We start from the raw sequence: 25513 nt of genomic DNA on the forward strand, positions 1-25513 counted from the left end.
GTAGCTTTAGCTGCTAAATGCTCCGCTATGTTGAAAAGCTATTCTCTAACTGTGTCTGTCTGCCGGGTGGTGCCGGGCAGGGCAGCTTTTTTCACTGAAAACAGCTGCCTGCTGCTGCTGGCTGATGAGAGCTGGGAGATTGAGCCAAAACTGTACAATTGTGGACAGTGAAACCAAGACAATGAGTTGAAAGATGCTAAAAAGCTCTGGAGAGTGGAGAGGAACTGCAGAGTTGGTAATAATTCTCTGTGAGTTCATCAGTAGGAGTGATTCTTTTCACATTACACAAATCATTCGATCTATTGTTAATACTGCATAAAAAATATTGATTATTGCGGCTTTCAAAATAAATGTAGTTTTAAAACAAATGTACCATCTTGACCAACTACAATATTAAAGATTAAGACTGTTTATGAGAATAAAAGGCTTGCCCCACTCATAACTGGACCTACAAAGACCTTTGAGATCTCTGCAGGATGTCTGGGAATTGAGGTCTCTTGTCATTGGGAGATGTCAAGTGCAGCTTTAAGTTGATTTAAAAAGTAAACAAAAACAAAAAAACAACAACAACAAACAATGTCAATCAGAGCCAAATGTGATTTTCTTTCTTAATTTTCATTAAGAAAGTAAAGATACACCATGAGTAATTTATACAGATGCCATATGATAAAAGATATATAATAAGAGTCATGCTGTATAAAAAAATCCCCAATCATATATTGTTATAAAGATAAGATGCATGTGTTATATATGTTACAGTAGAAAGTGCATGAGGTAAACCAACAGAATAAAGCATATATACACAACATACTGTGGCATACTGTAGTGTGCTTGTATCTACACTAGCTGCTCTAGAAGTATTCATAAAAATGCACTACATTATTCTACTGTGGGAAATAAATGATCACTATGATTGCGTAAATTACCTTGCGATGTTGATCTTGATGTGTCAAACTTAAGCTACCGCAAGAGATAGTCGTGATGCACTAAGGAAACGGAGCCTTAAATCAACAGTGAAAATGATGCACTGTAAGTCATCTATGACGAACCCCCCCCCCCCCCTCCCCCCCCCTCCCTCCGTCTGCCATTGGTCCTCCCAGCGGCCCCGCCTCTCCAGAGTAGCAAGCTGTTTTCCGCTGATGTCCGGCCACCTTTAATAACGCATGAACTACAGCGTCAGCCGCCAAGAGGAGACAGAACGCGAAAGAGGCTGGTACTGCAGCGGAGCCGGGGACAAGCTGCTGTCTATACTCCCTCAAAGAGAAACCGAGGTACAACACAGGAGAGGACACTAAAGAAGAAGCACAACAAGACAGGTTTGCAGAAGAAAGCAAAAGGATCACTTTATACCGGCAAATAGTGTCTGTATCCCTCCACACACACGCCTTCATGTTGCGGGATCAATGAGCGTCAAGAGAGACAGCAGTGCGTAAAGTTGGTGAGCTGATCCGCCCGTCTCCCGCTTCCCCTGTGAACATTATTGTTGTCATTTTGGGGGGATCGCTGTACTCCTGTGGTCCCGGTTCCAGTGTGGATTTCAGAACCCATCACAGTGTCTTTGTCTGTGGATGAGCGAGGCTTGTTGGATGGTAACATTTCCAGCGGAGCGCTGCTGGGAGACACAAGAAGGGTCTCTGTGAACGTGCCACATGCGTGTGGGAGATATGGATTTGCTTTTGCTATAGCCAAGATTTGCCGCGGTTTTTTAAAATATTCATTTTTCATTTTTTGATTGTGTGCGTGTTGTTTTGTTATATTTTGTCTTAAACGACCGCTGGGATTTCAAGACGCGTGCGGAATTACAACCATGAACTTTGTTGTCAGTTTGGTACAAATCCTTTTGGCAGCGGTTCTTCAACTATCCACAGTAAAGGTGAGTCTTGGACTTTATTCGCTAGTTTCTATAAAACGTATATAGACAAGAAGCTCTCTTGTTCTGTCACCATCTTGTCTGTCAACATCTTTCTTTATTCTCTTTTATTTTTGATGAAGTGACACATGTAGGCCTATTCGGGCGATTTAAGTGTTGCGCAAAGAAAACAATGTGCTCACAATAATACTTAATAAACATGCAGGGTAAGATGTTGGCTATTTATAATAACTGAAAATAATGCATACAAATATATTAATAAATGAAATCTTTGTCAAATACATAGGCTACTAGCTCGCCTTTGTGCATTTTCTGCTCTGTCTGTATCTAAAAGTCTTAGTCTCACTTGCTCCTTTTTTGTTAAAAACCTCAATACATGACCTTCGTTTTTGTAATGCCAGACTATATAAAATCAGGCGGTTTAAGATTTCCTTTACAAGAACAACATAAAAGCCTGATAAAAATCAATATCAAGTGTGGTTTGATTCTGTAAAATAATCACTCAATTTCGGCATATATTTTGTTCACCGAACGCATTTACTAAAATAGAAATAATACTTAAATTTAGTTTTGTCTTCATTGGTTTCCGCACACCAAAAAAAAAAAATGCTGTAATGAACCGAAGCAATAAACTATAAAAGGCAGCCTATGATGTTGGTTAAATGGATGCCTTTGTTGTTACCTGTACGCCGAACTGAAACGTAACTCATAGATTCCCAAAAAACCTTTAGAGTCATTATTAATGCAATACTTTGTTAATATTTTCCGAGAGAGTTCATCAAACTGCGAGATTTCTGAACAGAGTCTTGCCTGACGCGCCTTGATGAAAACGGAGTGCAGTCTGGACTCTGGGTCTATTTTTTCTCACGGTGCTCCGCCGTGTGTGGAGCTGAGAGCCGGCTCTCCTGTCCTGCCCTGCAGGATGCCCACCTCGCTCCACACAGCCGACCCGCTTTCTCACGCAACATCTCCGCCGGTTACAGCAGCCACATAAGGTAAATGGAAATCTCCCAGAGATGCCGCTTCGTCACGTCAAGTTTTTTTATGATCAAAACAAAGGCCGTTTCCTATTGGACCTTTCAAAATGAATCAAACCGCGGGGATCCATTTAAACTATTTGATTTGATCCGAGCGAGTGAATTGAAATGAATGCACGTTTTAAGAGAATTTATTCTTTTTACCTTCATAAATCCTTGAAATCTGAAGTGATATGAATGGAGTATAACACCACCTCTTGTACATGTAGCCTACTGTCACCATTATTATGGCTTCATGTTGAACTATCTGCTTCTGTCTTCAAATGATTAAAACACAAAAGCCTGTAATTTTATTAATATGAACTGATAGACCATGCTTTTAAATTTTCAACTGAGTATGCAGAGTTCCATTAATTTTTAAGTTAATTGTTTAACATACAGTACAGCTGTTTTAACGCCAGGCTCCAGCGCTTTTATTTTGAAGGTAAACATCCTCGCTGCTCACCTGTGTGTTTGTAGCTTGACAGAGTTGACGCCTCTGACTGCACTTGTTAATGAGCAGATATATAATGGAATTAAAGCCTATTACAACCAGGTTTTTAGAGTTTAACTCCTCTTCATTCTGATATGACTCTTATGATCATCATTTATAACTTATGGCATGGTAACTAGCATCATCAGACTGCTGATTTAGCTGCACCCTGGATCAGCTTTTAATGTCATAAGCTGGCAATAACATGGAAATAAAATCATTTACATGCTTTCTTGTATTATGATTTGTACAATAAAAGTCCACAAGACAGAATTTGTTTCAATTTGATGACATGTTTATAGAAACTGTACTGCATACAGATTAGAAATATTTAACACCTGGTCCCATGTGTATCTCTTGCAGACTGCCAGCATTAACAAGGGAGTGGACAAGAGTAAAAATGAGGGTAAGTGTTGTCTACAATCTATAATAAAACTGTCTAATTAAAAGACTTCTTTTCCTCTGTATCCAGGCCAGATGACCATAGGGCCACCTAGTGGACATGTAATGAACATTTGTATCTCCTTCGCCATAGGTCTTATCTAAACTTATTTCTTTAAATGTTTGAAGCTTTGAAATGTGCAGTGTGTATTGGTTCCTCAGTGTGAGCTTAAGATTGTTTTTCTGTACAAAGCAGGCAGGAATCAAAGTTCCCAGCGGTGAAAGGTCTGACTTGGGACTTTGGAGTCACCATAAAAGTGGTGCAGATTTCAAAACAAGAGTTAATGTGAGAGAAAAGACGGACACAGTCAAGTACATTATAATAATTCACAGTTGTTACATTTTTGTGTGTGTCTGTGGTTGAAGCACACAGTCAACATGAGCAGACAGTCAGCCTTGGTTCAATGCCGTAAGCATGTTTGTTTGACAGTGACACTGCTGTGTTCAGGCCAAGGTTGGACCTGTTGGATGGTGATGGATGTAGATGCAGATTAGCCACTACAGACAGCATCAGTAGGCCAGCACAGGGTCGTTTGGTTGTTGTTGGTGTTTATAGGGGAGCAGGAAGTCTGCCACCTGCATGCTGCGGAACTTAACACACCGCCACTGTCAGAGATCTCACCACTCACCAAAAGCTGTGCTACTATTATTGATGTGACTGTGATGTTAAATCACTTCAGCCATGACATTCAAATGGAGATGAATCTATTTTTCTTGTTGTCAACATAACCCACAAAATACTAAAACCAACAATGTGTCAGTCCTTCTCTTAAGATTTACTTTTTGACCTCCCTTCCCTATCTGTGGCACTCAGCCCCAAGCTTTATTAAATCATTAAAACTGCTCATAAATATATATTCATTTAAAAAAAACCTTTTCTTTCAACTACATCTCATGGTCTTCATCCACATATGGAATTTGCCCAGTTGTCATGATGTGAACTAAAGTATGGAACTTTGGTCATCTGATAATGTTGAAAACCATGAGGTGCAATTGAAAGCCATTGAAAAAGCAGACCTTGAGTTAAGATTTTCTTCTTGGCCTGTGTTCATGGTAATGAAGGAACATGTCACCCAGTGCAACAGTGTGGTTCACTGATTTTAGAGGTCTATGGCAATGAGGAAATAATATATATCAGGCTCTGATACACACACAATACTTGTTAGTAGATCAATTCATTGTTGGTTTGAGTGTATGGGATTTGTTGATAATAAGGACGAATATAGAATATCACCAGATATATTCTTTACAGGATGATGTAAGAGGGAACAAATTGTTGCAACCTCTGTTAAGAGGCAGAACCAGTTGAGTATGTTGACATGTGGCTGTTGTCTGCTGTCTTTCCAGCAGCTCTCAGTCCCGGAGCAGGTGCTGGTGTTTTAGTTGCTCATGTGTGCTGGCCAGGTCACTTTGGAGCCAAGACTGCAGAGTCATTCTCTGTAGAACTGGAGTGATTCATAGTGCTGCACATTATATTTTGTTAAAAAATCACATGTGGTCCTTTCAGTGTGGTCCGCCTTTGATATAGTGGAAGTTCCTCCCTGACCATAGCTAGTCAATATGCCTTTATTATTATTATTATTATTATTATTATTATTATTATTATTATTATTATTATTATTATTATCATTATTATTGTTATTGTTATTATTACATCATATCACATGTCTTACCACAGAGGCTCCTCTGTCATGTGGGTGGCTTTTACTCTACAGTCTGTAAAAGCAGCAGTGAAACTTGCCTCGTCATGCCTCAGCTGAAGAAATGTGACTTTCAGTGGTCAGGACAGTTGAAATACAGTTTCAGAGTTTTCCAATAAAATTACCATCTGTGTATTTGTTGTAGTAACTTTGAAAGCTAATTGGCACATAGTCAGTCTCTAACATTCGTCCACAGTGGTGGCCCTCATGGGGTCACATGTCAGAGGTGAACCCTGGCGCCACAGTGCCTGAGGTCACGGCTGCTCTGACAAACCAGGAGGTCAGGAGTTAGCCAGGGGTCGCTGGGAACCCAGTCTGATGGACTGTGGGACAGATTATTCTGGGCTGCACAGGGGATGGAAACACAGAGAATGAAGGCAGGTCCCAGCACTGAGGGAAATATCTATGCTTCAGTAAATAATGAGTTTGGGATTTATGATTTTATCTGACATTATTATCAGAACATAGTTATCAACTTTCTGTTCTTGACATTTACATACTTTATGCTTGTTTGTCATATTGTATATACGTTTTGTCAAAAACCGCTGCTACATATTTGTTGCACTTCAAAATTCCAAGGTCACAAGTTGATTGAATTTCCTAAACGTTGGTTGCTAGTAGTTTTTAGTGATCTTGGGATTAAATCTTTCCTATTTTTGCACTCACTGCTGGGAGTGTCTTTGTATTAGAGCATCAGCTAGTTTTTCATGTCTATTTCCACCAAAAAGCAGTCATCCATGAGTCTCAGCCAGTTTGACAATGACTTGTTTCTACAGCTTTCTTAAGCTTGTCACTGTCACAAGTAATTGTTGCTGATCTGTTGCACTGTTTGCTTGCTTAGATTGTGTTGGTATTGGGTACCACTTAGGAAATAAATGGCTGTAGTGTTCAAATAGCTATAAAGATGATGGAAGCAATGATGATGATGATGAAAAGATAATCTATTTGCACTCTTTTAGTCATCCTTCTCACGGACGTCATCAGTAAGAGTATGTGCCAGCCAAGGGAAATGCTGGTGGACATCTTCCAGGAGTATCCAGAGGATACGGAACACACCTATATCCCTTCCTGCGTGGTCCTCAACCGCTGTGGAGGCTGCTGCAATGACGAAGCAATGGAATGTGTACCCACGGAAACCCGCAACGTCACATTGCAGGTGAGCCCGAGATCTGACCAAGGTCCACAAATTTATCCCATTGTTGAACTTAACCGATAAAAATATGTGAAAAAAAATAGACAGTCATCCATAGACCACTCTGGTGCTTCATGCTAGCACTTTAGTATACACTATAAACACTGACAATGTCGTTAAAGATTATAATCTGTTAATTGTAATTTGTGTGAGCGGATTATTAATTTAAGGGTACGGAGTACGTAGTTCAAGAGTACATTTTTCAAAATTTGTGCATAAAAGTTTTTTCCTGACCATGGAAGTAGTAGTTGATCTTAGCTTTTTCCGGAACATTACAGGGGATCTCCATCACCGTCATCACCCGATGGAGTTTGTTTAGTTGTTTTGGAGATGGTTCAGTTGTCATGATGTAATCTCAGTATGGAGTTGAATGTTATCACGTGACCACAGTTCCATACCTTGGTCACATGATGACAACTGAGACATCTACATAACTGGGAAAACTCTACCTACCAATGAAGACCATAACCTGCAGTTGAAAGCACCAAAAACTTTATTTTATTTATTTTTAATTTTAGAACACAAATGACTAGTTTGCACTCTCAAACAGATAGGGTTAATTCTTTGTAATTGTTGAGACATGGATTATGAAAAGGGGTTGTCCGGCTGAGGTTTTCTTTTGTATATCTAGTGCATGCCTAGAATGTCTTGGAGTCACACAGCTTTTCTATGCAGACGCAGAGCAGAGAAAGTGAAGCAGCGTGGCATGGCATCTCAGATATGTTGTTTACTCCAGCACACTGTGTTTACAGCCATGTCTGTGTGGTCAAAGCCTCTCCTGGCCTCCGACAAAGCCTGCTGTTTAGCATGGATGTCGGCTGGAGAAGTATAGGCATGTACAGTTACACAGACAGGTCACGTCTTCAATGCGTTGGATTAGAGGGCGGTCAGGGCTGCGGTGTTTAGACTGTATTTAGGGTTATGTTAGAATAAGGGCGTTGAGGTGAAGAAGTTTGTGACCTCGGTTCTAAAAAGTCACATTGATGTTATTTTAATCTAATCCTTGCTTTGTTATGTCCTTTGTTTCTCTTCAAGGTAATGCGGGTTAGACCAATGGTAACGCAACATACTATTCACTTAAGTTTCGCCGAGCATCAAAAGTGTGATTGCAGGTAAGACACTCTAGAGTCCACATTCTCTTGCACACAGTGTCAGTCATTTAATAAAAGCAAAAGTCTAATCATCTTGCTTTTTTAAATTTCAGACTAAAGCCAGATGTTCAAGTAAAGAAAGAATAGTAAGTACGTGTTCTGTTTTTTTCTGTTTGTCATTTGTTCTAAAGGGTTCTGAGTGAGATTGGACGTTTCTGGGTTATGTCTGGAAAAGAAAATCAGGGTTTTCTACAACCAACATGTCTTTGGTTTTGGTTGGTGACTTTGTTGTACCTGAGCTGAGTGAGAAGCAGCCAGCTGGACACTGTGGAGCTTAAGATCTCTGCTAACAGCAGTATGAATATCAGCAGAGTTGCATCTTGACAGGAACTCTGTCTTCATGTTGAGATGCACACACACACCTTCCCTGTTCTCTGATTTAGTTCAGCTGCAAATTAATGAAGAATGGCAAGATGAAACATAAGGGTTCCTTCAAGTGACATCACTATTGTCACCATGGGACGCATATTCAAAAGATGTGACTTGGAAGTATTTAGACCATAGAATGCATTCAAACCCACTGAAATACCATTCGATAAATCTTACAGAAAAAAATACATTTTTGAATGCCAAATCTCTTGTCAAACTAAAACAAACATTCAAAATTTAAGAAGTCATGTCAAGTCTATCATCCAAGCCAAATCTACAAGTGTACCATCATGTTTTCTGTGGATTATGAAGGTAGAGAGCAGGGCTTTCAGATTCTGTCTTCCACCTACCATTACTGGGCTCCCACACTTTGAGCATGCTCTTTTTATGGCAGTGGGTTTAGTGCTTTATGGTGCGGCTGTAACAGTGTGAGTGATTGAGGCGTAGCTGGCAGGCTTCAGACCACCCGCTGCTGTCTGCACTCTGACTCCAGTTCCACAAACCTGACCCTCGGCCCTCAGCTACTTCCCTGGTCTAATCATAGGAACAGGTGTCATGCAGTTAACCTATTTTTATTTTTAGTGATGTAAATAGAGGATGAACTCAGAGACGGGCTGAGGTGCCGTTGTTGGTTGAGAGAATTCACTCCCTGTCACAGTTGAAATAGGTCTGTGTGTGTGTTTGACATATGCATACATGTGGTTTGTTTATCTTGAGGCTTCTCAGTGGTAGGTCAACTTGTTTAATTGGATAGTGGAGTGCGTGTATGCTGAACTGTGCCTCAACGCGTTAAATCCTGATAGATTGATGGAGGAGAGATGGGATCATGTTAGCTAAGTCAAATCCATTTGTCATTGGGCTGAAATGAGTTGAACTCTGTCCAGCCTCGTTGGATGTCTGCCTGTCACTGTGCACGTAGGCAGCTAGTTCACCCTGCGGCAGGGTGGAGTGATGGTGCTATAAAGAGGATGTGCTCATTCATTCAGTCACAGGAACATACATCCTGATACACCTAGCTTAGTCCTATCTTGTGGATCAATATCCACCCTGCTAATGAGGAGACTACATTATAAAGCAGAAGCTCTGGTGGTTGATAACCTTTTGTTTGGCTTTATCAGCTATTGATTGAACCCTGCATGACTTTCCCTACATCTACTCAGGTGTCTCCTCTTTTTCCTGCCTTCTTCACTGTTTGTCAGGGGTTAGGGCCAAAAGAGAAATACACCAGTAGGAATCCTGAGGCAGTGCTGCAGTATGTCTCAGCATCTCTTACCTGTGACCTTATTTATGTCTGGTATAACATTTACTCTATTTCTTTGGCAGCAGAATGAAGTTGCCATGGCAGTGGTCATGCTATCTATATGAGAAATGGTTGTCTTAAAGGCTGTCTGCTGCTCTGTAGGGTACTGCACTGATAAGTGCCTGCTACTTCTACTTTCTGTTGCCATGTTCCTTTTGTTTCAGATGATAGATGGCTTCAGTGGCTACAGGCCAGCACTTCAGTACAGAAATACAGACACATGGTGTGTTTAACTTAAAATTATCTTAGCCTTGAGAGGTTCACCGATAAGTTCTGCTTTGGGTTGTCCTGTTTTCATGCCGGAGGTCTAGAAGGTGATATAGAATTGATCGTGCTGCTGTGCAAAGCAAAATCAGTCCTATGAGACAAAGCATAGTTCTTTGTTGTCCCATAGCAGCCACCCCTATATATCTAGTGGAACCTTGTTTTGTCTCTGATGTGACCTTCCATCTCATAAGCATAGCACTGTAACAGATACCACGACAGCTACAGTGTCTACGGCAACTTCAAAGTAGTAGTTGTTCTCATCTTTGATGTTTTCATCTTTGTGCGCCTCTTACAGGCAGTTGTGCTCACTTCAGTTGGCTCTGACTCCAACCCTTTAAATGAAGGCCCTTTGAATAAATGATGATGGGCATTTGACAGATCCTGGAATCATCTTCTACTGTTGTCAAGAATTTCTTTTGCACCTACTGAGCAAAAACTGTGAAGAGATGATTTTGTCATGCTGAGAATATTTTCTATGCTTCTCTTTGCCTGTTGAACCCATGCTGAAACCAGAGTCATAGCATTCTAGTAGTGCACATAGAGAGTGCAGGATGATGTCACCCTAAAAGATGGATTGATTTCAAGGATGTAAAATAATTTTTTTCGTGAAGTAAAAGTTTTCCTTTCATTCTGTCTTTAAGTATTCAGTCCTTAACATGGTGGCGGTAGACTTAGTGCAAGCCTCTCTGAGTGGATGGACTCACCTTGTAATTTACACAAATGCAGCAGTTATGACCAACAAACACATGAGGACTATATAGGCCTGTGCCACTCCTGGAGCAGATCAGACAAAGCACTAGTTATACAGGATGTGAGCCACAAATCCTGCGTTCTATGTAAACAAATGCACAAATTGTCTTTACAAAGCGATCTTAGTAAGTGTGACGATAAGGGGTGGGTTGGGGTGTGAGAAAAGGGGAGGGTTGCATGAGTGTCTGTGTCTGTCCTTTCTGCAGAATTCGCTCTATAGCTTAGATCTCTCTCTCTGTCTCTCCCTTTTTGCTTCCCTTGCAGCCACTGTGCGCCTTGCTCAGAGAGAAGAAAACGCTTGTTTGTGCAGGACCCTCTCACCTGTAAATGTTCCTGCAAATTCACACAATTAGACTGCAAGTCCAGGCAACTTGAGTTAAACGAAAGAACTTGCAGGTTTGTTTACCATACATATCACGATAAACAACGTGCCTTGAATGCCCCTTTTTTTTTCTCCCGCCTACTCATCTCTCCGTCCATCTATGTGCTTCCAGCATAGAAGGATTTCCTGCTGAGAAATGCATGCTTCTCCTCTGCTTTTTGATGTTGTGTTGTGTTTGTAGATGGGAATGTGGCAGCTCCGTGCTTCCCTGTGCTGGCATTGTCTCTTGTCAGATGCTACAGTCACTTGGTCTAGTCAACATCAGATTTAAGTGTTGGTGATGTCTTGAGATTGACTCTGAAATGTTGTTTTAATCCAGTCTAAATGTTTAAGATGTTAGATATATCTGCTTGCATGTTATTCAGCTCAGACATTGCCAACATTCATTATAAAAGTGTGGGATAGGGTTCAAAACTTCCAGACTCAGACTCCATATTAGGTCAGTCTGGATGAAGCAAACAGAAGCCATTATTTACAATTCATACACAGAAGTGAATCTTCACACCCATCATCACAAGTGGTCATCATCCCATAATCTTGTGTCTCAAAAAATGTCAGCTTTTGATGAACGAAGAATGTTTTTCTTAGTTCAACAAGTTACCTTGATGACAAATGCATTAAGGTATTTTAAAAATGGGTTTGAACGGGTTTTATGAGCCTAAAAGGAATGAAAAATGGCCACAGTCGATGGAGGAGCATGTAAACCTTTAAATGGTCCCACTTTCTGCCACCCTAATACAATTGGGTTGAATGTTATTTCACTTGTGGCGCTCACAATATTGAAAATATACACCTAAAAAAATCAACAGCAACAGTGAAACTGATTTTAATTATCATTTTCCAAAGCTAAATAAGATTCCATTCACTTCCATTATTTTGGGATGAAAGCAGAAATCTCAGTGACTGATACCTCAAAACCTGAATAATACATACAACAAAAACTTGAGCGTGAAAATGATGTTTTAGGAAATATTAGCTTGATTGTAACTCATGGTCCACTTACTACTAGAGTTTTCTCAGTACTGTGTTCACTTTATCTCCTGATGAAGACCATGAATTGTGGTTGAAACACAGGCAATAAGATAGTAAGTGGATATTTAGTTTTCTTTTGTCAAAACTGAAATCATAATTTTGAAACAATTTTGACAAAAAAATATCACATGTAGGTTATCAGCACATATATAGATATAGTCATGGTAATTCACTTTGCAGGTTTGCAAATGACTGAATGCAGAGATAGTGTCCATGCTGCTTGCTTGTCACATTTACTGGCTCTTACTCATGTGCCGTATTCATGAGCAAAAAAAACAAAACAAAACTTAAATACTAATGAGTGGAGTCCCCCTGCCCTGCCTGTGTGCAGCATGTAGTCAAATAGAGAGGTAGTGGGACCACTCCCTCTAGTTAACAAGGCTGCATTTCATGACCTCCCCTGACCCAGCCACTTCCATGACCTCTGACCCACGAGGGCCCCCCACACTGCTCTGGATTTAGAGAGCCACTTGTGGGTGGAGTGATACTGACATGATTCCAATTGGCTGCTCCATTTTCAGGGGAGAGGGTGGAGGGACCTAAGCCCCCGCTACCCCACTACACTCCACCCCACCATGCAGTTCCTGCTTTAACCCCACCCCCTCAACTCTGCTGCAGAGCTAACATAGGCTCAGGAAAGGAGTTGGAAACTGACCCAGATCATCAATCCTCCCTCCCCCCCAAGCCCCAACCACCCTCACTATCCACTTCTACTTCCTCTCTTTGCCCCTGTCTCTAATTAATCTCATTGTTTTTGCATGGAGCAGCTATCTGCAAGACATTGTGATCATTATCATATTCTGTGAGACGAGGCTGTACTAAACCAATTTGCTGCTTGTCATTTAACCAAATTTGCATCTTGTCCTCCACAGATGTGACAAACCAAGGAGATGAGACCAGGAGAGGCGGACTACACTGTTATGAAGGAATTCTTTTTGGCACAGCACTTTGAAACCTGAGGATGCATTCCCTGCAAGGACACAAAATGACAACGCAAGACAAGATGCTGTGGATGCTGATCTTGCCACTGTCTGCTTTCCGCCTAAAGATATTAATATATATGTACATATACTATAAGTACATCGACAATGTGTATTGCTGCTACATAAAATGACACTATTTAAAGCGAAACGAATGCGCCACTGGCGTGTGAACGGGAAATGTTTCAGTGGCGGTCTGCTCATGGGTAGAACTGGGAAAAGAAATCTTATTTTATGTAACACTTCACTGGATGCTGGTCTGCTGTGGATATGAATATCTTAAATATTTCTTAGTAAGAAAAACTCGTGACCACAACTTCATAGAGCGGTGCAGCAGAAGCCAAACTTGCCTCCGAACTGTGACAGAAGAGTACAGTTCAGTACAGGGACGGAGGGAGGATGAGGAGGCGGAGTTGGAGGAACATCTGTTGTACTTGAACTGAACTGCAGGTCCAAGAACCGTTTCCCTCTGTGACATCATGTGAAGTTTTGTCACCACTGTACGAACTGACTCCAGTTGGTGTGATAGCACACCTTAAAAGTCTATCAGAGTTTTCTGAAAGGACTGTTGACGCAGGTTACGTGCCGTGGTGATGGATAATGTGAAGATGACTTTCTTCCCCCATGGAAGGGTTACGTGACGGTGGCAAGAACCGAACTAACAGTGAAGTTTTGCCAAGCAACTAATTAGTAACTAGGGTTAGGATTAGGTTTTGGCCTATCCCTAAACATGGGCAAGTAAAACAATGTCTAATGTTGGAGTTGAGGGTAGGACAAGAGTTAGGAAGTCAAAGTTTTCGTCAGGGTTTAAGGTAACAAACCACTACCTGTTTCTGGTTCCGCCTCCTTTACGTACCCCTTCCCTGCTGGGAGAACAGATTTGTCTCTCTTTTTGTGCACAGAGTTTATTATTTGTATTTTGAGGTTTTGTGTTCATTTCACAAAATGTCTTGAGACCAGGCTGCCTAAAGGGATATTACTGTAGGTATATACGGAGACAAGAAGTAAATAGATGAGCTAATCACAGCACATCACTGTAGAAATCCACAACCTTCCAGTTTTCTTATTTAATGGCTTTGTGTGTGTTCCAAAGAAATAGTCATACATCCACAACAGAGCAGTTCATCATAAACGATCTGTATATACTTACTAGATATCCCTTTGTCTAGTACACTACATCTAATTTATAGAATATTTCAGTATTCTGTATTATTATATTTATATGCAGTGTTAATGTGTTTTTTTTTTTGTTTTTCCTCCTCAACTGTTTTCAATCTGTCTGGAGATTGAATGGAGAACACGTATGACTGTAGATGCCTTTTTGTTGTGGGGAAAAAAAGGCTTGAAAGACAATGCTTTGACATTCCTGATTTAAACTAAAGCTGCGTTTCTCACCAGCCAGAGGGGGATCATGGTGGGCCTGTTGACCGATAGAAACCCCAGCCATCGACATGTGCGTGAATGATACGCCAACACAGGTGTTTTTCATTTTGGACTGGGGCAATGGACATGTGGTTTTGCACTTGTGGGCCCGAAGACACGTCATAAGGAGGACTGAGGGAGTCTCGTTGCCGCTGTTCAGCTCGGACCTAATTTAGTGAAGACCAATCAGACTAGGGCCTCTAGTCTGAGGGTGGTAAACTGGCGCAGTTTTCTCTGACTTAAACCCAGGCACTAACAAAATGGCCCCATTGTGAGTCCCAAGTATTACACTTGTTGTTTAGCCAGGAAAACACAGCCAATAACCACAAATCAAACTTTCCCTTTAATATTAAACTGTTACCATATGAGAAATTTAACTTACTCATTGCTGAGTATCGACAACAAAGCTGTATGATAAAGAATAAATAAGACATAAGGTTCAGTAAAGTCACAAGGTTTATTTTTAATTGTAAGTGATGAAGAAACACCATGAGCAACAATAGGAAGATTTAAAACTAATATACTGATGTTATATATAAAAAAGTATGCACCATGTGCTACCACATGTCATGTTATATCTGGCTCAGATTTCATGTCCTGCGCTTTTACATATGCTAATTATTAGGGATGGGCATGAGTAAAAAGGAACATATATATATATATATATATATATTAATATATATATATGTGTGTGTGTGTGTATGTTTATGTTTTTTGGGGATTTCTTTGGACAATGATACATCTGCACAGCCACAGATAACATTTCTTTAAGTAAAAATGACATTCAACGTTTTCAGTCAGACATCACTCAATCTAATGTTACCAGCAGAATGGCGACCATGCATAAGTGTGATGTTTGGAAGTATTTCAACAAAATAAACAAAATGAATATGCAGTACAGGAAAGTAGGCTAACCCTAACCCCTACCCGCATTTTCGTTTGGGCGTTCATTCGGACCCTATTCTTACATCTTACGTTTTTTTTTTTGCAAGTACTTGAGTACTCTATAATAATTTAACACAAGTACTCCAATATTGAAATTACTTAAAATGCCCATCCCTGCTCATTATTTGATTCATATTGTCTGAAGGCTGCTGCATCTTAACATTACAGAAGACAATTAGGACCACTAGATAAAGAATTTGAGCAAGAATTGACAGAGAATGCTGACGATACAAAGACAAATGAAGGCACTTCTATGCTATAACGCTGCATGCTCCTCCCTAACTGACAGGACCTGTGACTTCACTTCCTTCTTCCACAATAACTTGAGCCATTTGAGGGAAAGAATGACTAGTTTATGTACATCAATTATTATTCTTGCATAAAATTATTAGTTCAAAGGTGTACATTATTAGTTTATCCACCTGCAATAAGGAATTGTCAGAAGACAGGTCAAGACTCAAAGTCAGTGACTTAAGACTCCATTTTTAGTCCTTTCTCCAATGTCTGAACTCTTTTTGACGTTAACCCCTTCCATAAAACAAGGCTATGATGTACTAAAACCTCTAATGCTTGGTCAAACTAAAGGTTTGTAATGTCAGATGCTTATAGCCTAAAGCTGCTACACAGAAAACCCTACACAAGTAATTTCTTTTAATTAATCCTACCTGTGTCATTTGTTAGCACAGGTTGTACCACTGCTGTTCATTAATGTGAACCAACTGTAAAGAATTCTACCACCCTCAAACTAAAGGCCTGAGAGTGTTTTCATTGAGTCCGGCTGCTGGCTCAGTGCACATGCCTCTCAAGTCCTCTGATGATGAGAACATTCTATTTGTATTTAAATGACAGACATTTTGTTGAGTTTGTACAGCCACAAACATTTTTAGTATATTTTCACATTAATATATTTATTGGTGCTGTAAAATATTTTACAATATTAATACTCCTTTTTGTTGCTGTTTTTAGTGTAACTATTAAAACATATTTATTTTGAAAATACATTGTTTTTTATTAAACGTCAAATGGAGCCTTGTTTAAACGTTTATCTTTTCAGTGTGTAAATGATGTTGTCAGATATAGTTGATATAAAAGTGATCAGGACAAATCAGATGTTTCACATCCTAGTAGATCATGGTCATAAATGCACAAAATGGGACAATAAATAGACATATTTAATAGTTCCTCTGGTCTAAGTGGGAACTCCATTGCCTTCATTATTTGCAGATAGACTTGTGAGAGAATTAGGTTTAGATACTTGACATATTTGTAATAAAAACGTAAGCTAAAAGGTTGGATAAATATCACCTTTTCTACATAGTTCTCACCTGGAGCCAACAGCATGGATGATATACATCCATATCCATATATATATATATATATATATATATATATATATATATGGGTCATAACCCAAACAACCAAACAACCCATTGCTGCTAGCATGACTCAAATGTACTGTTGGTGTGTCTTCATCCTATTGATAGGAACACCACATCAACAAAACATTATGGGTCATTTTGTAAAACACAGATAAACTGCTTATTTTGTCAATATTACTGTAGTCAGGAAAACGGATATAGTCTCCCTCCGAAGTAGAGCTACCCATGAAATACAATTTGTAAACAGAAGTTTGATAATCATGGTGGCAGTTCTACAGAATATGTACTCAGTCCCAGTTAACAATGCAATCAACTAGGTAACTATAAAGCAGCATGTGTATTCCACTGTATTTCATTATCTGTCCAGCATCACACACAATTTAGTTTTGAGTCTTACTTCATGTTTTCATCTTTTAACATAGTTCATGCTGGGATGGGGACTCAACAAGATCTTAAGGTTTTTTGACCCCTCACTTTTTTGTTTCTATATTTTAACCCCCTTTACTGTTTATTATCGTGTGTTCTTGTTTATGTGCAATAAATAGACACAATTTGTGTTTTATATGATAATTTGACCGGCAACCTTCCTAACTTCATTTATTGAACTGCTGTCAGATAAACTGTTATACCAGCTGAAGTTTTAAGAACTTGTGAACTTTGTTCCTGCTGCTGAATGACAGCTGACTGGAAAACTTGTGAGAGTTTCTGTAATATGAACTCTTGTGTCAGGAGCCATAAAGACAACGTGGGAGCTTTGCCACCTCTGAGGCAGCACTTTCACAAAAGATTAGGAATTAATGTCATACACAAGTGTTGAAGCACTTCAGCATGGCAGATTTGAGGCATAAATAAGGCCCTGTAAGAGTGCTGAGTCCTTGTGCTGCTAAATACCCTGAAGAATGCTGCAAATGATTTGATCTGTGATTAAAAAGGAATTTTAAAATATCAGGCCAACTTTGCCCTCATGTTAACTAGCAGAGTGTGTGTGGCTGGACTTTAAACTGCTCACTCACTAATGCCACAGACGAATGGGACTCTGGGAACAAGATATCCTCCATATCCTTCATGTGATTAAGAGACATTTCTACTGACATTCTCAGGTGTTCAATCTACCAGACAGCTAGGGTGAACTACTCTTGTTACTGCCACTGAACTGCACTCATACATACTATATTTATTTTAATACTCTAAAGCACCCCTCAGTTTAACAAAGCTTTTTAGCCTCTTTCAACTTCTTTAGATTTTCTGGGCCACAACTTTACAGTTTTGAGCACTCTGAGCCATCTCATCAGCCTCTTTTCCAGCAGCAGCAGTCAACTGTTTCCAGTGGAATAGCAGGTAGTGTACATTGGGTTTTACCTCAGAGCTTTTACCTCCAGTTTTTTCAGAGCTTGTACAGTGTTTTTCTCAGTAACCGGTGGTGACCAAACCAGAGATAAAAGATTTATCAGGTGGACACAAACACAACTGTTACTCTTTGTCTGCTGAATGTGTAAAGAAGTAAATGTATGCTACCATGCTCGCCTTAAAAACTTTATAAGGTAATAATATGTCAGTGATGTGTTTACAGTTTCTTTTTCTGCCCCCAAGTGGCACAAAATAACTTAACTTAGATATGTTATGAACATTTTAAAAAGTTGGTCCAACCAATTACAAAAACAAACCTCTCACTTCACCCTATTAATACCTCTCTATGCCAACAGCATTTTACAAAAGTGTTAATCTAATCCACAGAACACACAAAGAACAGACAGGAACTATTTCTTTAGTAGATGGTAGAGGGTAATCATGACGTTTCTTGCCAAAAGTATCTCAAAGATACAGGGAGATACAGTATTGCAGTTGCAATTTTTTGAATGCGCTCTACAAAATAAATTCCATTTACCTCCATTGAATTCTGGTGGAGGAAGATATCTCAAAAGTTGGGCAAATAAAAGCAAAACTATCGGCATTGGATCTGTGTATGAGCCATGTACCAATATCGCTGTAACTGAATTGGGAGTTTATTTTGTTAGTTGTGTGTGTTTATGTAGCTTATCTACAAAAAAGTTGATGTGTTACAAGTTGGAAAATCGTTAAAACAGCCTTTCAAATATATTACCAACTAACCCAATTTAAAAGAGCATTTTCATGGAGAATAGAGGGCTTTTACTAGAGTTTAAAAAAAAGACAACTGTGCAATCCTGAGCAGTAACAGGACAATTTCCCAACTGTTGACTTTCCACTTAAATAATTACTCAGGAAAATCAGAGGCAGGTTACGCCACACAGGGAGGGAGTGGAAAATGCTGTCTGTAATCTCTTTCACCCTCCTCCCTGCAACAGTGCAAACACTTGCATGAATAAAGACACACACACACACACACACACACACACACACACACACACACAAACACTTAACACCTCCTGTTGGAAGAGTGTTCACCCAGGCTGGTAGACATTAACTCCCAGTGAGACTCAGTCAGACTGACTGGAGAGAGGCAGGAACAGGGCATGACCATTCTTATAATGTGTTTCTCTCTTACTCAGTTTCAATTGAACTATTCAGTTCAGCATACTTCAGTTGCATGATGCACATTCATGGCATATTCAGTACATTAAACATAACAAACAAGACTAAATTATTTAGCTACATATGAATGTGTATGAGAGTGTATTAAGACATAAGCTGCATATTCAGCCTCTGCAACAAATCCTCTACCAAGCAGTGAGTGAATGTGGTCTGTAATCACTCAGAGGTTGATTTATCAGAGATTTGTGGTACTTTTAGATACTAACAGCTCAGACTGTGTTTGTTCATATTCACTATGAAGCCATATGTACCCACTTCATTAATCTTGGTAGCTAACTGTTAAAAGAGAGTAAAAGTAAAAATGCAAACAAGAGGCAGTAGAGACAGATTCAAATCTGATTGTGCAAACCATGATACACATTCTCATCATATGTTGTAAAGGCGTAAATGCATTCCCTCCAAGCTGCATATGCAATCTTTTCTCCTCCCAGGTGTATCTATGTCAGTAAGTAGTCTGTGGAAGTAGAATCGACCAGGTCTGTTCCCTCTGATGACAGCATCTTTACTCTAATTAGCTGTTGTTCTCCATGTCACATCAATTTGACTGGAAGAAAGCAGCACGAGCTATTTTCTAACACATATAGTCATATAGAAAGTATACCGGGCTGCTGTAGTGTTTATCTGATCTCAGTTCAACCACTGAATGATCTCTGTTGATGAGAGAGCATTGATTTGTATGGTAGGGAGCAGCGTAAGTGAGAGCCAATAGATAAAACTTGTGTCTCGCTCGTAGTCCATGCATGTGTTTGTGTTACTGTTCATGTTCTGCTATTATAACTAAACCACTAGGTTTGTCACAGGTTTGTCTTCTTTGTCAGTTATCAAACAGCCATAAAAATGAAATTCCATTTTTGTCCAATTTACTGGGTTACCTATTTGCCAACTCAAAATTCAACACTCAACATTCTCTACCCAGGTGTTAGTACAAGTTGCACATGGCAGTCAAAAGAAGTATTCAGCTCATCATTTTACTCTTGTGGAGATATTTCATCCTCACTAGGATAAAAATAGAAGATAAAACACACACGCATGCACACACACACGGACACACATACACGCACATCCTGACTATGTGAACCAAGCCAAGCTGTGTAACTCTTAAAGCCACAGTCAGAACAGTTTCCAATCATTCCTCCTTCCCTATTCATGTTCCTCATTCCATCATTCAGTCCATTCATAAACTCTATGGCGTAAAGGAAATTAGTTGTTCCTGTTGAGTGGCTGTGTTATCCATAATGGGTCTGGATGTTTTAAGCTGTATTTCCACTCGTCAGGGCTGGAAAGAGTAAACTGTGCACCAAAATATTCTGCTGAGGTGGAAGTATTTTTGCTGTGCTTATAGTGCAGTATATTGAGTGAAACTGGTGGTTTTTAAATCTCCTTCAATAAATCTTTTGTTGCTCTTCATGTCACTGCTGTAACAATTGATGATTGACGATTTAGCCCATACTCAGTTCATAAAAGCTTTTACTTTGAACGCATATTGTACACATACAGACAGATGACAAATTAAAGGAAAAACCAACATAAAATGTAAGGTGTTGGGTCACCATTTGCTACCAGAGCAGCTTCAATAATCCTTAGCATTGATCCTACAGTCTCTGAAAGGATGAACACAATTATTCCAAAAGATATTCCCTCATTTAGTGTTTTGATGATGGTGGTGGAGAGCGCTGTCTAACATGTTGGTCCAAAATCTCCCATGAGTGTCCAATTGGGTTGAGATCTGGTGACTGTGAAGGCCATAGCATATGATTCACATCGTTTTCATACTCATCAAATCATTCAGTGACCCCTTTGCCCTATGGATGGGGGCATTGTCATCCTGGAAGAGACCACTCCCATCAGGATAGAAAAGTTTCATCATAGGATAAAGGTGATGACTCAGAACAACTTTGTATTGATTTGCAGTGACCCTTCCCTCTAAGGGGACAAGTGGACCCTTAGAGGGTGCCAGCAAAATGCCCCCCACAGCATAACAGAGCCATCAGATCCACTCACTGTAGGGGTCAAGCATTCAAACCTGAACTGGTTTTTCCTTTAATTTGTCACCTGCCTGTATTTAGAAATAGACTTAAATCATAAATCATGGTTTTTGTAATATGGAGTGGGAGCATTTGCATTGGGTAGAGAAGCCTTGGTACTATGTTCATCTTTATCAAGCTAGCTCTGCCCATCCAAGATAGGGGTAAATCCAGCCAGTGATTCAGATCTGTTTTAATTCATGTGATAATATTTGTTAAATTTTCTTCATACATATAATTGAGATTTGCGGATTCTAATTCCAAGGTAAGTAAATCCAGATGGTGACCACTTAAAAAGGAAATCGGTAGGCTGGTTAAAATCCCCTAAGGGTAGAGTTTCAGATTTCTCAAAATTATTTTGTAACCTGAGATTTTAGAGAATACATTTATAATATAGAGAATTATAGGGACTGAAGATTCAGCATTTTTGACAAAAAGCAAAATATCATCTGCATAAAGTACAATTCTGTGGTCCACTCCCACCAACTCAACTCCTTTAATTTCTTTATGCCTCCTAATCATGTCTGCCAATGGCTCAAAAGCTAGTGCAAAAAGGAGGGGCGACATGGGGCAATCTTCGTGTCCCTCTCTGGAGGTGGAATGGGTCTGAGTAGCATCCATTAACAAGAACCTTGGCCAACTGATAAATATGGATTGATCAAGTTTGGTAGAAATCTCTCCAACCTTGTGGCAAGTACCTTGGTCAATATCTTACAGTCCACTCCAATCAGACTAATTGGTCTATATGAGGAACAGCTCTCAGGTGGTTTGTTCTTTTTAAGTATTAAAGATATGTGAGCCTTATTAAGGGTAAGAGGGAGACAACCATTTATGAATGACTCAACTAAACCCATCAGTTCCTGGTGCCTTCCCCTCCTTCAAGTCCCCAAGAACCTCACATACTTCCTGTTCAGTAATTGGAGAGCATAAGTTTTCCTTGTATTGTCAGGCAGAGTTGGTAGTGCTATTTTGTCAAAAAAGATTGTTACTCAGGGTAGAACTATCTTTACATTCCAATGTGTACAGTTTTCCATATAAATCCTTCATGATTTGGATAATATATTTTGTTTTAAAGTGTCTTACACCATTTTTGTCTAAGAGTGAAGGTATTGCATTGTCTTTCTTTCAGCCTTTAACTAAATGTGCCAGTAGCCTTCCTGGTTTGTTGCCATACTAAAAAAATGTATGTTTTGCATGTATAATTGCTTTTTCTGCTTTTTTACTAAGAAGCTGGTCAAGGGAGGAGCGAGCAGTTTCAAGTTTCTGTCAGGTTTTCTTAGTAGGTGAAGATTTAAATTCAATTTCTAGTTTATTTATTATGTCTTCTAATTCTAACTGTGCCTTTAAGGTTTATTTTCTCTTGGCATATGTGTATGAAATAAAAGCCCCCCTCATACAGGCTTTGGCCGTTTCCCATAAAGTTGATTCAGATGTGTCTGGAGTGTAGTTAGCAGATTAAAAAAAATGTCCCAAATGCTGGCATAGTGTGACTGGCTTTCTACAAAACACCACATCAATGTAAAATAAGTTGTTAACCTTGATAATATGTTGGAGGTGTGCTGCTTCATATTTAAAACTGACCCTCTGACCAAATAGTGTAATTTATGTCCATATCAAATTCTGCTAACTGAATGAGGAATCTATTGCATTTCCTCTAACCTGATTCACCTGTGGAAAGCTTTTAATATGAAACAGTAGCAGCAAGACATATGCTATTTGGTTTAGCATTAACTAACAGCTCTGATACAGCTATGAGAAGCAGCATGAGGCAGGCTGTATTGGGCTCATGGAAAGACAGTCATAGAGTTCACATATCAGGACCAAGTATGAATCACTTGTGTCTCAGTGTGTAACTGGCTCATAACTCTTTGAGAAAAGTTCAGTAAGGAAGATATCATTTTCAATTTCTGCTGTTTCTTCCTGCACTTTCCCACGCTGCCACAGGTCAACATATCTGGCCAATCATCTTGTTGCCCACATTCATTCAGCCAGTCAGTTGTTGGATGCTGCCCTTTAAATGTTATTGTGATCCTGTCATTTTCTTACCTACTTTTACCTCACCTACTATTGTGCAACACACGCCTTATCTTACCAGCATGATACTCAGCCAGAACCTGTCCCAGAACAGGTTCAGTTATTACACCGACACACTTTACCGCCACTATCAACGTCTAGACTGTGGGATCCTGTCATATCTCCTATCCTCATGGGACAACGTTTAATAAAAATGTTTTATGCCCATAGAGTCTAAGACTATGTCTACATTAAGCAGGCTAATTCTAAAACGCTGTTTTCAAGCAAAGATAACATGCGTCCGTAGAGGGAGATTCAGCTTGTTTCTGCAAATACCTCTGTCCACATTAAAACACCAAAATGGGTAATTCTCCTCCTACTGGGCATTAGTGCTGGCCATAAATGTACAGAGTCTGACACTAACAGAAGCTCTCACCTTCTCCAGCATATTCTGCTTATTTTATGTTACCAAACTAACTGCCAGCAATCAAAATGGAAGCATTACAACATTAAATAACGCTAAAAACTCATTTGAGTACTGTATGAAACCACTTAGTTGTTAGGCAGTGCAGGTGACTGGTGACTGACTGACATGTTTTCCCCTCGGGGCGTACCATGGCTGTATGCGCTCGCTGAAACCATTCAGTACATATAAACCCGTATAAGTTACTAGACTCCACTCGACTGCTACTGATACCAGCTCATACAGACTTGCTGCCCTCAACACATTCCATACATGCTGATCTGCTGGCTGTTCATGTACCAGACTCAAACACAGTTTGTTAGCTTGCTATCCTGGAGACAGTAGACTCAGTAATTGTTAGCCTGTTACCTTGTTAGCCCAGAGACAGTTAGACTCGGTGCTTATTAGCCTGTTAGCTTGTTAGCCCGTGGATACTCTGCTCCAGTTTAAATGATATGATAGACTACTTTAGTGCCTGTCAATAATTGTTTTGCATTTTGATTCAAATGTCTTTATTTTCTCTGGGTCATTTCTTATTTTTTCATTATACAAATATGAGTCTGCATCTTTCTTCTTTACTTACTGTAAAAATCATACACATGTAGTATCAACACAATTGTCACTGTAAGAGAATAAAAAATGAATTGATGTAATAAAATATCATATATATTTAGCATTTTGCCTAATATTTTGGGAGGATAATGAAGCATAAACATATTTGATATACTTGATACACACATCTGGTTAGAGTGTCCTGCATTATAATGGCCTGAGAGGTGCAACACCCAGTAGCCTACTAGATAACTCGAAATACTCGATACATTTAGAAGTCTGTACTCGAGTATACTGAGATATCTCAAATACTCGAACTTCCCAGCACTACTGGGCATGTGTGGAGGAAAGATGAGCAAGTCAGCCACATAAAACAAGTGAAGAAGACATTTAGTTTATTGCGAGCAGATTACTGTGAACAGTTTCAGCAGAGAAACACGGTAGATATCTACGTTTAACTCTAAACAAGCTGTTGAAGTAGACAATAAAGATAACAACAGTGCATGAAGCCATCTGCTATAGGTGTTATTGTTGTTTCTTCTTCCTCTTCCAGTGAAATGCTGCGCTACTGCCACTGGAGGCCATTTTGGAGAAGTCCCATCAGGGGAGAAAAATGCCATTTGAATCTGGATGGAGGGCTGAAACAGAGAGAAAAAGATGCCTTTTATAAATTTAGCCAGGTTAGTGTGGACATGGTCTAAATTGCTAACGTCACTTTTTGTTGGTACTTCAGCAAATATTGTTCTACATTTGCAAATGATTTCTCTTCATTTAAATGTCTTTGATCACTACAGGTAGTCTGTTGCAGTCTATCATGTGACAGTGAATAAGAAAATGCATCATGTGATGAAGTTAAAAAGTCACAGCTTGCCAGGGTGTCATGGAACTTTTTCTTACTGTGTCAGTAGTTCCATTGCCACTGTCTGGTGGAAAACTTATAAATGTCTGACTTAAGGAGTTGACGATTACCTCCTGAATGCACCATTAGTTTTCATCTGTGAGATGCCAGGGACAAATTAAGAGAGGAGATGCATACTAGCCTTTTGTCCTCTGGGGCTTCAAAGGCTGCAACATTTTAATGCGGCCACTCACATAGGATATCTGAGGCTGGAGTCTGCTCTCAAGTCTAAATTTGTATTATCTCAGTCTTGTGTCCGTCTCACATGGAATTCTACTGAGTGTTGGCTCGGGTTTTTTTTTT

The 25513-nt window shown here is 39.6% G+C and overlaps 1 protein-coding gene across 3 annotated transcripts; it reads left to right on the forward strand.

Annotated features, from left to right (window-relative positions):
- Window positions 1-1181: 1181 nt before the first annotated feature.
- Window positions 1182-16256, forward strand: vegfaa (vascular endothelial growth factor Aa). 3 transcript variants are annotated; one of them, XM_042425188.1, is made up of 7 exons: window positions 1182-1873; window positions 3743-3785; window positions 6480-6676; window positions 7748-7824; window positions 7917-7949; window positions 10814-10945; window positions 12836-16256. In XM_042425188.1, exons 1-7 carry the CDS (start codon window positions 1808-1810, stop codon window positions 12855-12857), a joined length of 570 nt encoding a protein of 189 aa, XP_042281122.1. In that variant the 5' UTR covers window positions 1182-1807; the 3' UTR covers window positions 12858-16256. The 3 variants fall into 3 exon arrangements, with proteins under 3 accessions (XP_042281122.1, XP_042281123.1, XP_042281124.1); XM_042425189.1 differs by lacking the exon at window positions 10814-10945 and having other exon boundaries at window positions 7917-7953; XM_042425190.1 differs by lacking the exon at window positions 10814-10945.
- Window positions 16257-25513: the final 9257 nt, after the last annotated feature.

This window comes from Thunnus maccoyii, chromosome 10, assembly GCF_910596095.1.
Source record: "Thunnus maccoyii chromosome 10, fThuMac1.1, whole genome shotgun sequence".
Classification (NCBI taxonomy): Eukaryota; Metazoa; Chordata; class Actinopteri; order Scombriformes; family Scombridae; genus Thunnus; species Thunnus maccoyii.